The 15,857-nt window shown below is 44.6% G+C and overlaps 1 protein-coding gene across 2 annotated transcripts in view; it reads left to right on the top strand.

Annotated features, from left to right (window-relative positions):
- Positions 1-13,673, top strand: part of LOC120985805 (tropomodulin-3-like) — a 51,234-nt gene extending 37,561 nt beyond the window's left edge. Inside the window, exons 6-11 of one of the 2 annotated variants that reach the window (XR_005775583.1) lie at positions 1,264-1,394; positions 2,903-3,010; positions 5,663-5,806; positions 7,082-7,226; positions 10,134-11,815; positions 13,663-13,673. Coding sequence is in view for 1 of the 2 variants with exons in the window: in XM_040413966.1 (XP_040269900.1) it covers positions 1,264-1,394; positions 2,903-3,010; positions 5,663-5,806; positions 7,082-7,226; positions 10,134-10,168 (563 nt within the window). In the remaining variant the exon portion in view is untranslated. Of the gene's footprint in view, positions 1-1,263; positions 1,395-2,902; positions 3,011-5,662; positions 5,807-7,081; positions 7,227-10,133; positions 12,397-13,662 lie in introns of those variants that run through there. The other variant, XM_040413966.1, reaches the window with a different exon arrangement.
- The last annotated feature ends 2,184 nt before the right edge of the window (positions 13,674-15,857 follow it).

Here is a 15,857-nt window from a genome sequence, read left to right as displayed (position 1 = left end):
CCACAGGGCAGTCATTGGGAACCAGCTTTCCTAGGAACAGTTCTTCCAGATAATTGTCTCTATTGTCATCCAGTGTAAAGTGGCCTTTACTGCCCCAAAATGTCATGTTTAGAACTTACTGCTTAGGGTTACAACCTGTAGTTCAGCTTGCCGATTGAGCATGCTCAGTTCCAGTACTAGAAGTTTTAGAAGGGTGTAACTGGGAGCTAACGTGAGGGGGTACAATATGAGCTCACAAGAAGAGGGGAGACTTGCTGTTCATCAGCCAGGGGACTACAGTGGGAGAACTGCCTGGAATAGATGTCATCAAGGCATAATGGGACTTGCTGGTCTGCTAACCATATGGGCTTCTGCTGAAACCAAGCCAACTGTTACTGTAGAGGGGGGCAGCAACAGTGTAACAGAAAAGGTTTCTTGTCCAAATTCTATAAGGGGTTTGGTCTGATTAGGAAATCTCTGTCCATGTGCTCTATTCGAGTATATGGACCTCATGTGCGTCCCCTGCTCAGGATCCTCAGCAGCTGCCCAGGATAACCAGCAGCTGCCCACATTCTCCAGTGATTACAGGTAATCTCTAAAATGGACCATTGCTTGTCCCACTGTGATCAACTGAATGCAGCCATCCCTATGTAGAAAAGGGGCTGTCCACCAGATGAGACAACCATCGGCATAGCAATGGGGGGGGGTCGCTACCGGACCCAGGAGCATGAGGTGGCCCAAAGACCCTTGTGCCTCATAACACCAGTATTACTGTATAGAAAGTGCATGCTGGTCAAGTTACACCTCTGGCTGGAGGGAAGGGGTTAGGTCAAGAATTTGGCATGGGGGTCGGAGGGTGCCACTTCATTTTTTGCCTCAGGCAGCATGAAGGAGATGTGCTTCCCTGGCCACAGAGCGCTGAGGGAACTGGGTGCCCAAGCTGAACACTTGCGCCAGGGCACGTGAGCCTTGAGCTACGCCCCTGGAGACAACCCGTTTTACATGCCCCTTCCATCATGTTTATGCAATGTCGAAGGGAATCATGACGTTATTTAACAGCAACCCAGTTTCCACGGAATCGACTGGAATTTTTCCTAGACCTGCACATGTTTTGTCATGCTTCCTTTTCCCGTGTGGTAGTGGAGGGTGTCCCCTTTGCTTTGAAATGGTGCATATCCCAGAACCTATATGCGTGAATGTGGGGTGCCAATTTGATTGTATATGAGTGTGTTGCGTTAATTTAATTGTTTTAGGAGGTTCAATATTTCTGGTTTTATTTCTTAGCTATTGTAAAGGCAGAGCCGGTGAGACCGATGGCTGATGAACCACCAAACCCCACCAATGTGGAGGAGAGCTTGAAGAGAATAAAGAACAACGACCCTCGCTTGGTTGAAGTAAACCTTAATAATATAAAGGTAATTTTGCAGGTGCACTGACCAAAATAGTCTTTTCTATTTCAAAGACAAAAAAAAAGGTTGCAATAGACCAGAGTGTGCTCAATTTTAGCCACCAAATTCTACTAATATGCCTATCGGGGGATTACAAAATAAGATTTTAAGGACTTGTCATTCTTGTAAGGATATATCATGGTGTCCCTCTTGACAAGATCAATCATGGCTATAAAGGCTTCCAAAGGAAAGGGCATATTGCCAGTTATGGCCAGGCCATCTGTAGTATGCTACCCCAGTTACAGGTTATACTAGTTTCTAGTGAATGCATCAAATTATTTGTAAAGCAGGTGACCCTTGTGAAACATTACACGTGTTGAGTGTCGGGCTGGGGTACCTCGGGCCCACCAGTAAAATTCATTCTGGAGGCCACTGTAAAGCTACATGCATAAACTACCCCCCTCCTCCCCCACTACCCAGTTTTTATATGGACATAGGCAATGTACTGTATAGCATCTCAGCCAGCCTATCTATAGGTCAGTCTACTCTGCCATGTGCCACTTGAGCAGGGGCCCATCAGGGGATGTGCTCATTGTGATTGTGCAGCGACTCTCCATGTTGATGCTGGATACCAAAGCACCCATGCCATGGTCGCACTGTGGTTATTACTGCAGCATTAAGGACCTGGATCCAAGTCCAACCAGGGCTACATCTATGTACAACTGTTTTCCCCATAACTGAAGTGTGCACTTGGCCTTAGCCAGTTAGATTAGTGATAAGATGGCCCAGATACCACTGGTTCCTAGATGGTTATTACTCATAGAGGACATGCAAAAAGGTATCTCCCAAAGAAAGAGAACCATCCCGCTAGGTCCACCATGTGGCGCTAGCGAGAATGTTCCCTTTTCTTAGGAGATACCTCTTTGCGTATTGTTTTCCCAATGGAGCACTTCCATTGAATTTCCATACAGTGCTGTTCTCAGCCAGTACCCTGCCTAAGACCCACAGAGGATGTAATGTTTTTTTTGATTTGTTTAAGTAAATACTCACATTTGCCATGAAATAATTCAGGAGCACCTTTTCTTAGACCTCACTGTTGTGTTGTTTTTCCTCAGATTTTTTTTCCTCCTAGAAATGTATGAATAAATTGACAAGCAGGTGTTACCAGCTGGGTATGTCTACTAACCGTTCCAGGCTGTGTAGGGACATAACCCTTTGACAAGGGAATTAGTAACACCCAGTTGTCAATTATTTATAAATATTCAGCAGGAATAATAGAGGAATAGCACTATGCCAAGACCTAACTAAAGATCCAGGACGGTTAGTTTGTGAGGAATGCCAGTATTTCCTAAAACTGATATATCAGGAGGGGGGACAGAACACATCCTGTACATTCTAGTGTCAGGTATCTATTTATGTGATATCTTTTTGATGTAACATATTTTAAGGTACTAAATGCTGATGTAGCTTTTCCGGATCCAATACCTGCGATTGAAGAGTTACGTACTATGCTTAATATTTTGTGTTTCTTTTAGAATATCCCAATTCCCACCTTGAAAGAATTTGCAAAAGCTTTGGAATCAAATACATATGTGAAAAAATTCAGCATTGCAGCAACAAGAAGCAATGATCCAGTAGCAGCAGTAAGTATCAGATGAAGTCTGTGTCCTGCAGCTGCCATCTTTGCTTCTCTTAAATCTGGTCAAGCACATTAAAGGGGTTGTCTCACTTCAGCAAATGGCATTTATCATGTAGAGAAAGTTAATACAAGCCATGTACTAATGTATTGTGATTGTCCATATTATCTCTTTTGCTGGCTTCATTTTTCCAGCACATTATACACGGCTCATTTCCACAGTTACGACCACCCTGCAATCCATCAGTTGTGGTCATGCTTGCACACTACAGGAAAAAGTGGTCTATGTGCACTCCCATGGTTCCGGCTGCCAGAGAGGCAATACAGATGGAATCGCTCATTGCTGGAGCGCAGTGAGCTGGGTCCTGTCCCATTACTGTGGAGGGGGCACAGTAGTGGGCTTTATTACTGTGGTGGGGGCACAGTAGTGGGCTTTATTACTGTGGTGGGGGCACAGTAGTGGGCTTTATTACTGTGGAGGGGGCACAGTAGTGGGCTTTATTACTGTGGAGGGGGCACAGTAGTGGGCTTTATTACTGTGGAGGGGGCACAGTAGTGGGCTTTATTACTGTGGAGGGGGCACAGTAGTGGGCTTTATTACTGTGGAGGGGGCACAGTAGTGGGCTTTATTACTGTGGAGGGGGCACAGTAGTGGGCTTTATTACTGTGGAGGGGGCACAGTAGTGGGCTTTATTACTGTGGAGGGGGCACAGTAGTGGGCTTTATTACTGTGGAGGGGGCACAGTAGTGGGCTTTATTACTGTGGAGGGGGCACAATAGTGGGCTTTATTACTGTGGAGGGGGCACAGTAGTGGGCTTTATTACTGTGGAGGGGGCACAGTAGTGGGCTTTATTACTGTGGAGGGGGCACAGTAGTGGGCTTTATTACTGTGGAGGGGGCACAGTAGTGGGCTTTATTACTGTGGAGGGGGCACAGTAGTGGGCTTTATTACTGTGGAGGGGGCACAGTAGTGGGCTTTATTACTGTGGAGGGGGCACAGTAGTGGGCTTTATTACTGTGGAGGGGGCACAGTAGTGGGCTTTATTACTGTGGAGGGGGCACAGTAGTGGGCTTTATTACTGTGGAGGGGGCACAGTAGTGGGCTTTATTACTGTGGAGGGGGCACAGTAGTGGGCTTTATTACTGTGGAGGGGGCACAGTAGTGGGCTTTATTACTGTGGAGGGGGCACAGTAGTGGGCTTTATTACTGTGGAGGGGGCACAGTAGTGGGCTTTATTACTGTGGAGGGGGCACAGTAGTGGGCTTTATTACTGTGGAGGGGGCACAGTAGTGGGCTTTATTACTGTGGAGGGGGCACAGTAGTGGGCTTTATTACTGTGGAGGGGGCACAGTAGTGGGCTTTATTACTGTGGAGGGGGCACAGTAGTGGGCTTTATTACTGTGGAGGGGGCACAGTAGTGGGCTTTATTACTGTGGAGGGGGCACAGTAGTGGGCTTTATTACTGTGGAGGGGGCACAGTAGTGGGCTTTATTACTGTGGAGGGGGCACAGTAGTGGGCTTTATTACTGTGGAGGGGGCACAGTAGTGGGCTTTATTACTGTGGAGGGGGCACAGTAGTGGGCTTTATTACTGTGGAGGGGGCACAGTAGTGGGCTTTATTACTGTGGAGGGGGCACAGTAGTGGGCTTTATTACTGTGGAGGGGGCACAGTAGTGGGCTTTATTACTGTGGAGGGGGCACAGTAGTGGGCTTTATTACTGTGGAGGGGGCACAGTAGTGGGCTTTATTACTGTGGAGGGGGCACAGTAGTGGGCTTTATTACTGTGGAGGGGGCACAGTAGTGGGCTTTATTACTGTGGAGGGGGCACAGTAGTGGGCTTTATTACTGTGGAGGGGGCACAGTAGTGGGCTTTATTACTGTGGAGGGGGCACAGTAGTGGGCTTTATTACTGTGGAGGGGGCACAGTAGTGGGCTTTATTACTGTGGAGGGGGCACAGTAGTGGGCTTTATTACTGTGGAGGGGGCACAGTAGTGGGCTTTATTACTGTGGAGGGGGCACAGTAGTGGGCTTTATTACTGTGGAGGGGGCACAGTAGTGGGCTTTATTACTGTGGAGGGGGCACAGTAGTGGGCTTTATTACTGTGGAGGGGGCACAGTAGTGGGCTTTATTACTGTGGAGGGGGCACAGTAGTGGGCTTAATTACTGTGGAGGGGGCACACATCTGAACAAAACTACTGTTAGGGGGTCCAATTTTTTTTTAAGTATGGGGGGGGGGGGGGCATGGTGCCAGAGAAAGGACCTTCCCCGGGTGCCAAACATTCTAGGCACGCCACTGGAAGATTGACACCCCCTTTAAGTTAATGTTGTATGAACTCGCTAATTTTGGTGGGACCAGTCAAACATCTAATTTGTATCAGGGTATCCTTGCTTTCTCCCTATAGCAGGCTGTTGGATTTTAATGTGGCCAAGTGTATGGCCAGCCTTACTTTTGCTTCCATGTGCATTGAAAGTGCATACTGTGCCATTAAGGCAGCAACTGCTGTGACTATGTACCGTCATTTGGCAGAGGACCTATTTAGTAGATACCTACCCTGTTCACTTCCAAAGGAGTTCTTCAAACATGAGTATATGATATTGAGCTTTTTGCTAAAAATATATTTTATACACTTTCTATACTCTGTTTCTCCCCATAGGCATTTGCTGACATGCTGAAAGTAAACCGAACTCTAAAGAGTTTTAATATTGAGTCTAATTTTGTCACCGCTCCTGGAATTTTGGCTTTGGTTGAAGCACTTAAAGAGAATGAAACTTTACGAGAAATCAAAATTGACAACCAGGTATTTTATTTTTATTTTTGTCCGTTGTTCAAACAGATTGTTGTAGTCTAATAATGGATTACTGTCAGCGTGATGATGGCTGTAGGGATAAGTAGAGCCAGATTTAGGATATGTGACATCTGTTCCCTAAAGTGTTAAGGAAGAAAATACATTCAGAAAGAGATGCATCATTTTGAAATTATAATTACATATAATTATATTTTTTGACCTAAATGCACCGGCCCATAAGACGCACCTAGGTTTTAGAGAAGGACAATAAGAAAAAATATTTTTCATTAGACCTCAGGTCAGACTACCAATCAGACCCACAATGTTAATCAGAACTCAGCTGACAGCCCCCAATGTTAATAAGACCTCAGATCAGACCCCAATGTGAATGACCCCCAATCAGACCTCCGATAAGAACCCCAAAATAAAGACCCCCTCCCCCCAATTCAGACCTCAGGTCAGCCCCCATGCCTCATATCACATTTAAAAAAAACACTTTCCTCTCCTGCTCCCGGTGCTGCTGCTCCTCCTCACCTCCTGCTCGCTCTCTCTTCTTCCTTCCGCGGCTGTGCTGTTACCTGATGCGCACAGTATGAGGTCAGAGAGCGCCCTCACCGCTATGCGCAGCCTCAGCACAGCCGACGGCTAAGGGCCAGGAAGTGGCGAGTACAGAGTCTTCACCAATACGCTCATTAGTATTCACCCCATAGGATGCTGGGACATTTTCTCCCACTTTGGGGGGGGGGGGAGAAATGCATCTTATGGGGTGAAAAATATGGTATATGATATATATTACACAATAAAAAACAATGCATATCCAAAATAGGTTAAATGGGTTGTCCAAGAAATTGATATTGATTGCCTATCCTCAGGATAGGTCATCAGTATCAGATTGGTGGGGGTCCAGCTCCTGGGACTCCTGCTGATCAGCTGGTTGAAGAGGCTGCGGTGCGCTGAGCACTTAGGCCTCTTTCTGGCCAGTGACGTCACGTAGCCTAGGTGAAGCTCAATCCCATTCAAGTGAATGGGGCTCAGCTGCACTACCTAGATCAGCCTCTATACACTGTACGGCGTTGTGCTTAGTAAACAGTGAAGAGGCCGCAGCAACTGCCTCTTCAAACAGCCGGGGGTGCCGGGAGTCAGACCCTGACTATCTTGAAGGTAGACCATCAATATCAAATTCCTGGATAACACCTTTTAATGTCAGGTGATTAAGGGGACATTTCCTTGGTCATAATGATGTTAAATTTACTTAAAACTTGAGTTTTTATTTTTTTTCCATCGCAGAGACAGCAATTGGGAACCGGCGTAGAGATGGAGATTGCTCGACTGCTGGAGGAAAACGCCTCAATTCTCAAATTTGGATATCACTTCACACAGCAAGGGCCACGAACAAGGGCGGCTGCTGCTATAACTAAGAGTAATGATCTCGGTAAGATTGGAAGTAGTGTAGTATATTCTAGTACTAGTGATTATGGAGGATTACATGTTGCCTGTAAATACAGAAACCATCTGTTTTGTGTGCTAAGAGATTATAAACCAGCGTTTTAGTCTGTCCAGTCATATGAGACATGTAGACTAGTAGATTAATAATCCGCACAACAGATTTTGCACGTATTTAAGGAAGAATAATGAAAATCCGAGTTAAGTTTGTAGCAGAGAGGAAATTCCCCACTATTGCACTTCAGCTCTTTCACCAAAAAGCTGACATCCTTCTAGAAGTTTATAAATGAATTACTAGCAGGCTGCAATAAAGGTCCAGATGGGTGTTACCAGTTGGGAATGTCCCTGCACAGCCTGATGCTGGTAGTACTGATTGGATAATGGCAGACTGTGCAGGGATACATCCCCCAACTGGTAACACCCAGACTGACCTTCATTGCAAACTGCTAGTAATTCGTTCATAACTTCTAGAAGGAATAATAAAGGAATAGCATGTCATAGTCATAAGAATAGATGCTCCAAAATTGGTATTACATGGGTGCTACAAATAGTTAATAAAACAGATATGTCGAGAGAAGTGCCAAGTTCCCTTAAAAGGGGCAGTAGCATTTTTTATTTTCTTTTTTTTTTTCTTTTTATTATTTTTGGTTTAGGTCTCTGAATAACGCCACACTATGGTTAATAGCCACAGAGCAGTGACATTAATGCTGCCTGATCACTCTGACATCCTGTGTTATGGAGCTCCATGTGGTTCTTCTCAGGGATATTACCATCTTAGACATTTATGGCATGTCCTCAGAGTTTGCAATAAATGCATAATAAGTGCCAGTCCTTCTTCTGGGACCTTCACCTATTGGGATAACTGAGGTCTGTTTACCATCATGTGCTAATTCACTGGTCCGCTGTGCTCCTCAGTGGAGCCATGGACACCCTTGCCCATATCCTTCTTTATTAAAGTGTATGGAAGTTACCAAATCAGTGAAGCTTGTTTGGCCTTTTTTTTTTTTTTTAAACAGCTATATAGTACAATTAACAGAGCCATGTACGAGTTTGGCCACAGACGTATATAATGAGAATGCGGACAGTCAGGAATTGGCGAACTAGAGTCACCAGGCCCTTGCTCTCTTAATAGATGATGAGGTTTCTGTGGCTGTATCACAAATGGCTAAGATGGGAGTACTCTTTTAACTAGTGATTACCCAGTTTCTTGGAAATCTTTTATTTTAAATAAATTATCATTGTTTGCTAATCATGAAGACTATAAATGTGTGAGGCCTATTTTCCACAGGTATAGAATGCATTAGACACATCATGTCAGTGAAGGTAGCACTGTGCACAGTCATAGGCCTCATTCAGACCGTGAGATACCGGACTGGCATTGCAGGAGCGCACGGCGTCATTGGTTGATATGACGCCGAGCGCTCCTGCAATCCCAGTCCGGTATCTCACGGACCGTGTTCCACGGACGTCTGCATGAGGCTATATAGTTTATCTGCCTCTTTCCCTCGGGCACGTTGCCTTACCATTTTTTTTAAGTTGCACTATTTTATTCTACATTTCCTTTTTTACAAACTAAATGTAGATCTCGGCTCAGACGGAACAGATTCCTACATTTCTGCTGACTTCTTTTCTCTCCACTATGTCAATTTCTCAGTGTGGTGGTTACGGGTACTTATCACTTGACATCTACTGGCATCTCTTCAAACCTGCCTTCAGGAATACACAGGTTACATAGTGCTGGGATTATTCATTAGTCCCTGCTTGTATTTGGTCTGCGTTGTCCATGCATGTTAAAAAAAAAAGCCTCTTTGCATGCAGGTGTGGTCAAGGTTTAAACACCTGGTAGTAGCTGACTTTATATCCAAGTGTGAGTAATGTAATGGCATGAGAGATGTATGCTACTAATTTGTGCCATGTGCTACTAATAGAAAATACTAAAAAGAGATCTGTCATAAATGGTGCATGGGAGCCCAATTATAGGTTTGCAAGGTTCTCTCATAAATGATAGGTTCTCTCATGAAGCTGACATTCTTTTTTTCATTTAAAGGGGTAGTTCCATCTGGACAGTCATGACCTATCCACAGAATGCGCCATAAATGTCTGATGGGTGCGAGTCTCACCTCTAGAGCCTGCACCTCTCTCAAGATCAGAACAGGGTGCACGCCACCTCGAATGTAGAGGAGGCTGCGCTTGTGGAGCTCTTTCCATTCACTGCTGTTGGACTTCTGTAAATATCCGAGCTGACTTGCTTGCCTATTTTCAGAAGTCCCATATCGGTGAATAAGGATAGAGACGCCATTTCTCTAGAACGTGACTGTCTCTGTTACTGAGTTGGGCTGGGTCCCAGAGGTGCGATGGACACCAGTCACACAGGGCCTACAGATGGAGCTGTCCGAGAACTCATTTAACTGATTTCACACTGAGTGGGACTGAGCAGTCTGCAATGCATGAGAATACATGTAGGCAGCTGAAAACAAATGAAACAATATTTTTCCTAACAAAACGTGCAAATATGATCTGTAGCCTGTATCCATAGGCTTTAGAGGGTTATTCGAGTACAAAGGTGAAAAATTAACAGATACTCGCCTCACCCATCCCAAGATGCTGTGACTGCTAAGCTTGTTATTGGCCGCAGCGGTCATGGGAACAGGTTGCTTCCTGGTCCTGCTGGGGCCAGAAAAGAAACGGTGTCAAGATTGCGGACAGGTGAATGGGGTTTGTTCAGTGGCACAGGTTAGGACCCCTTTAACTGGAGTAATACAGTTCACTGCTATAGAGCTCTGAGTTGGATCTCAAAGTAATGAATGTCCCATTGCAATATGTTCAGTGTGATAGGACAAAGGAAATCTAGTGATACTGATTGATCTAATCAAATGTTCTTATGCTCTTATTTCAGTTCGCAAGAGAAGAGTGGAAGGAGACCACGAGTAAGCTTTACCATGATAACATTACTTGGAGGTTTCAACATCACTGGGGAATAATGAGCTTTGTTCAGGTGTTATAGTCTCTGACTTCATCTGGCTGGGAAGAAGGGAAGATACTGGAAAACCACAAACCATTATCTGATCGCTCTTTTTACTATCTTTTGATACACTTTGCTTCTTTTAGTCTAAATCCTATTAGACCTTTATTGTTGAGACCATATTGGATATTTGAGAGTTGAAGATGCCTGCTTCTTGCGGGACAATATGAATGCTGGTGCTCATCCAACCGATTAATTTCCACCCAGGATTGTCACGAAGATGCTGGATCGGAAGGCTCAGACTAATAAAGTTCTCAATACTGGCGTTTACAAGGGAAAGTCAAGACTACAAGCATTGTGGGTTTTCAGCTCTGATCAACTAAGAGGGAAGGCAGAGTGCTCTGCAACATAGAATATAATTGCACCGCATATGCTGCAGTTTTTTGGATTTGCTTTAGATTAAATTGGATAGAATTTGCAACTTGAGTCAGTATAATTGTCCTGAAACCAACATGCTCCTGGTGATATTTACACATTGTATTGGTTCTCTTCCTAGGTTTTAGGAAACTTGGCAGCATCATATTTTATTGCCAAGAAATGACTGGATGTATGCCATTTGGCCATCTAAAAGTTATGGCCATGTTAGAAGCTTGGGTGCTGCACAGAACCAATATTTTGTAGTAATTGGATGTGGCTTTAGATTTTAGTGAAATCTAAATCACTTGCATCCTGTAAAAATACTGAATGAGCAGATTCTTGAAATCTCAATTCAGAAATACCAAGCACTCCTCATCGCTGTTTTCTTCTTCCAGTTAGGTTTTCTTAGAGGGGTTGTCCCATCTGAGATACTGATGGCTAGGATATGCCATCCATGTCAGATAAGTGCTGGTCCTACCTCTGGGTCCCGCTCCTATCTCCAGAACAGGGCCCCCCAAAGTGCAGTGAAAGCAGCTGCATGTGTGTGTCCACCCTCTGTTCTCCACTATGGGAGTTCTGAAAATATCCTTGGCCATTTCTGGCAGTGCCATAGCAATGAAGAGAGAGGTGGTTGCGCTTGCGCCACTTTCTCTCTCTCCATTCACCTCAGTGGGACTTCTGAAAACACCTGAGCGTGCTCACTCAACTGTTTTCGGAATGGAAAGCAAGCCATGCAAGCGCAGTGTGCTCTCCTTCACTTTGGACATAGGAGTGCACCTATCTAACATCAATGTCCCAGGTGGGAATACCTTTTTAAATAAATAGAAGATACATTCTAGAGGGATGAACATACATTGTCCTAGCTTTTTATTTTGATGAAAATTTTGTAATTTTGAAATCGGTCATATTGCACTACTGCAGTGTCTTCGTTAATGCAGACCATAACAGCAGAGCCATTCACATGGCGCTCTTATTTCAGGGAAACAATGTACCAAATATAGAGTCTCAGGAATGTATAGGCCTGGGAGTACTTGGTATAATACTTATGTCTTAATATGATATGTCTCCAAATATCCCATGCCAGGGAACTGTAACCTGGGAATATATATTTCTTAACCCCCTATGAATCCAAATATTCCATCCTGGCGAAGTTCTGACCTGGGAATATATATCTGTCTTAACCTCCTATATGTCCAAATGTCCCTTGGAACTATAGACCCAAAAGTTTTTAGTATGTCTTCATCTCATATGTCTCCAAATATGCTGTACCAGAGAAATACAGACCACGGTATTCCTAGTATGTTCACATCCGACGCCTCCAGCTATCCTGTCCCAAGGTACCATAGACCAGGGATGCCACAACCTCCTTTTTTCCAAATATCTCATCCCAGGAAACTATAGATATGGGAGAAAATATTACCACTTTGTACTTGTCTACAACGTTATCATAGAACTTGACGACCCTTGTCAGTAAAAATTTCAAAAATCTTAAATGAAAGGATAGCTATAATTAATGTAGCCTTTTAGCCATGTAGATGAACTTAACAGAACTCCATGTTTATGTTCAAGGCACATTTTATTTCTTTTACCATGCCTGATTTAGATGCTGAAATGTACATTGGCTGTATTGTATTTTTTTCTTTATTTTGTTATTGTGTACACATCATTAAAGGGTGCCAAACACTGTATTCTGGCAGTATATATTTGTATGTAATATACATATTGTTAAAGAGAGCCCTTCAAATTTTTGGCATTTATAAATAAAGTTTGTTTTTCAAGTTGTGCTTGTACTGTACTAATACATAAAAATAAAAAAAACTAATATGAAAAAAACTAGATGGCATTTCCCAAAGGAAATACATAGGGTAAGATTAATCAAATTGTAGGTCTTGATGTCCCCTGCACTGCCAATGGATGTGCCTTATTCCTGACGAGGAGGAGGTCTCCGTGGCAGTTAAAATTTTAATCTCCGAACATTTCGCTATTCATTTCTTTGGGGGATTTTTTTTTTAAATGTCAAATATTGAAAACTACATCCAATCGATTAAAAAAAAAATACACCGCTCATCTCTCAGCACCGACAGCCTCGAAACACAGTTTGAGTTTGTATGTTAAGCTGTCCGGGCTGTGTTAATTGCAGCAGAGTGATGCTCTGATCCACCCCCTTGCCCTGTGCTGCATTGCACAGGGCAAGGGCTGTTTAGTTTACATTTTACACTGCTAGGCAGAGGCTTCCGCCTAGCAGTGTTCCCAGTGATGTCACCGGCATTAATGGGCGGTCTATAGCACTGTCCTAGGCTGTTTTACAGGCTAACAGCACTAAAGAACGCCCATTAGTGCCGGTGACATCAGTGGGCTCACCAGATCTAAAGCAAAAGCCTTTTCCCTGCCCAGTACAGTGCAGGGCAAGGGGGAGGATTGGAGCATGAAGTGATGCTGAATGAGGGAAGAAGGGTTTATGTCTGGGTTCAGCTCTGAACCTGGACAACCCATTTAATAGCATACCCACGTCTGCCTTCTACTTTTCTTCAGTATTTACAGCAGTGCTCGTCTTTAACCCGGTAGTAACAGTGTAGCTCCTAAAAGTAATCCTAGCAGTGTCCCCCATCTTACAAAAGCGGACACAGCAAGGTCTCTCCCACTTCCCCCAATAGCCACAGCAGAGCCTCCCCTATTAGTCACAGCAAGGTGACCCTAACTATATTCACCTCGAGCAGTGCGCCGTCAGTTGCTTAGGCTTTTTTTATTTTTGCTTTTTATGTGTTTAACCCCTTCCCGACAGTGATTTTCTGTGCTGGCCTTGCCCGTTTAGTGGACCACAAATTGCGGTCCGCAATGCACGGGCACCGACCGTGTGGCTGCTATCTGCGGACCCATTCACTTGAAAAGAGCTCTGCATATCTGCTTATAAACACAGCACAATTTACAAGTTTCTTTTACACCATAAAGTTTCCTTTTTTACAAACTGACATGAAATCATCATTTTTATTAAATCTTCACTAAATGGTATAGTACAAATACGCAATAATGACCACAATATGAAGAGATTGTATCCTGCAATTAAATGCTCTGATAACTGTAAGATTCAGTTTCTTTTTAAAAAATATATATAAATTCCCCAGTCGTCTCCATGACACCAAGTCCTGAGATTGACTTCATAAACACAGCACAATTTACAAGTTTCTTTTACACCATAAAGTTTCCTTTTTTACAAACTGACATGAAATCATCATTTTTATTAAATCTTCACTAAATGGTATAGTACAAATACGCAATAATGACCACAATATGAAGAGATTGTATCCTGCAATTAAATGCTCTGATAACTGTAAGATTCAGTTTCTTTTTAAAAAATATATATAAATTCCCCAGTCGTCTCCATGACACCAAGTCCTGAGATTGACTTCCTTCTGATTGGACAGGAAAAACACAGAGGTTAAAAACCCCACCCCCTCCTCACATCACCAGTGTTTTTCCTGTCCCATCAGGATAGGAAGCAGGAGAGGTGCACGGAGCTCGTTTGGGCTCACCTGGATTCATTCATCTACAGGCCGAGGTCGGATCTGCAGTGCAGCTCTCCCTCCTCCGTCTGGTTAGGCCTGGGCTCGGGTGCATAGGTAGTTGCCCCTGCGAAGATTCCCTCTGCAGCGGCCCCGGAGGGCTTGATGCAGGGGGAAGGAGGAATGCGGCGGATCGGCACTGTGATTTGTCCCGGCCGGCAGGCGGATGACGTCAGACGCCGGGGGCGGAGCAAAGCGCGCTGACGTCATCCACATGCGCCACAGGTCCTGAAGCCTAAGAGGACACTATAAAACCTCACAGGACCTGTGTAATGGCGCCCTGCATAGCGTGGCTCACGTGTATGGTGGAGCATCTCTGGAGTGGTCGGGAGTCAGAATGAGCACCCCCCTCACGCCGGGCTCTGTAACCGAGCCTGCATCAAACCCTGGGACCGTGAGTAACCTGCTCTCAGGCACATGCTCTGTATGGATGGTTCAGTCTGCTCATCCTATCCTCCCTTACCATTTCAGGGAGAAAAGGATTCGGCTTCTACAGCTAAAAAAACTAGAAAATGTGGTATCTGCTGCAAAAGATTGTCTAACACTGGATCCAAGCCCCTGTGTAAAGAATGTACCTCCAGTGTCGTCAAATCTGAGTCTTCTAGTTTAATTGAAGACATTAGAAAAGTGGTTAAGGAAGAGGTTCAGCTGGCCTTAACTGCCAGGGAACCTACTCCCCCCAAAGTTACCCCCCCTCAGGACTCTCGTAGTGTTAAATCACTTATCCTGGATTCCGACTCTGAGGGGCTGGCGGTCTCAGACTCCGAATCAGTGCAAAAACACCCGGCATCTTCAGATGAAGAGGGTGAATACAAGCGCTTCCTGTTTAATCCCGAAGATATTGATGAACTTATCAGGGCCACCATTCAGATGGAGATGCCAAAAGCTCCTAAATCTACCCAACAAAAATTTTTGGGGGTCTAGGAGAAAGGAAGAAGGCGGTTTTCCCAGTTCTAGATAGTGTCCAAAAATTTATTCGGTCAGAATGGGAAAAACCGGATAAAGGATCCTTTATCCCAAGGGGAATTAAGAGGCGCTACCCCTTTAGCCAAGAGGACTGTACTGACTGGGAGACCATACCGAAAGTAGACGCACCAGTGGCTAAGGTGGCAAAACATACGGCTCTACCTTTCGAGGGCTCAGCACAGTTAAAAGATCCTCTAGACAGGAAAGTGGAGAGTCTCTTAAGAAAGACCTGGGAGACTACAGCGGCCCTTCTCAAACCGGGCGTCGCCTCTACATGTGTGGCCAGAACACTAAACCTTTGGCTAGACCAGCTGGAGATACATCTGGTCAATAAGGCACCGCGGGATCAAATTCTAGAGAGCTTGCCTTTGTTAAAGATGGCAACCTCCTTTCTAGCAGACGCAGCAGCCGAATCATTTAAACTATCCGCCCGTACAGCTGTTCTCTCAAATACAGCGAGAAGGGCACTATGGCTTAAAGCGTGGTCAGGAGATATCACGTCTAAAAATAAATTAATCGCACTCCCCTTCCACGGTCAGTACGTTTTCGGAGAAGATTTAGACAAAATCCTAGAGAACACGACAAATAAAAAAAGGGGTTTTCCAGAGGCGAGATATAAACAAAAAAGGCAGCCCTTTCGTGACCGATTCTTTCAGCCCGAGAATAAAAAAGATAAAGGGAAGACTGGGAGGTGGAGCTATGCGAAGGGAGGCAG

The sequence above is a fragment of the Bufo bufo genome, chromosome 1 (assembly GCF_905171765.1).
Source record: "Bufo bufo chromosome 1, aBufBuf1.1, whole genome shotgun sequence".
NCBI classification, from domain to species: domain Eukaryota; kingdom Metazoa; phylum Chordata; class Amphibia; order Anura; family Bufonidae; genus Bufo; species Bufo bufo.
This window is presented reverse-complemented; position numbering and strand designations above follow the sequence as displayed.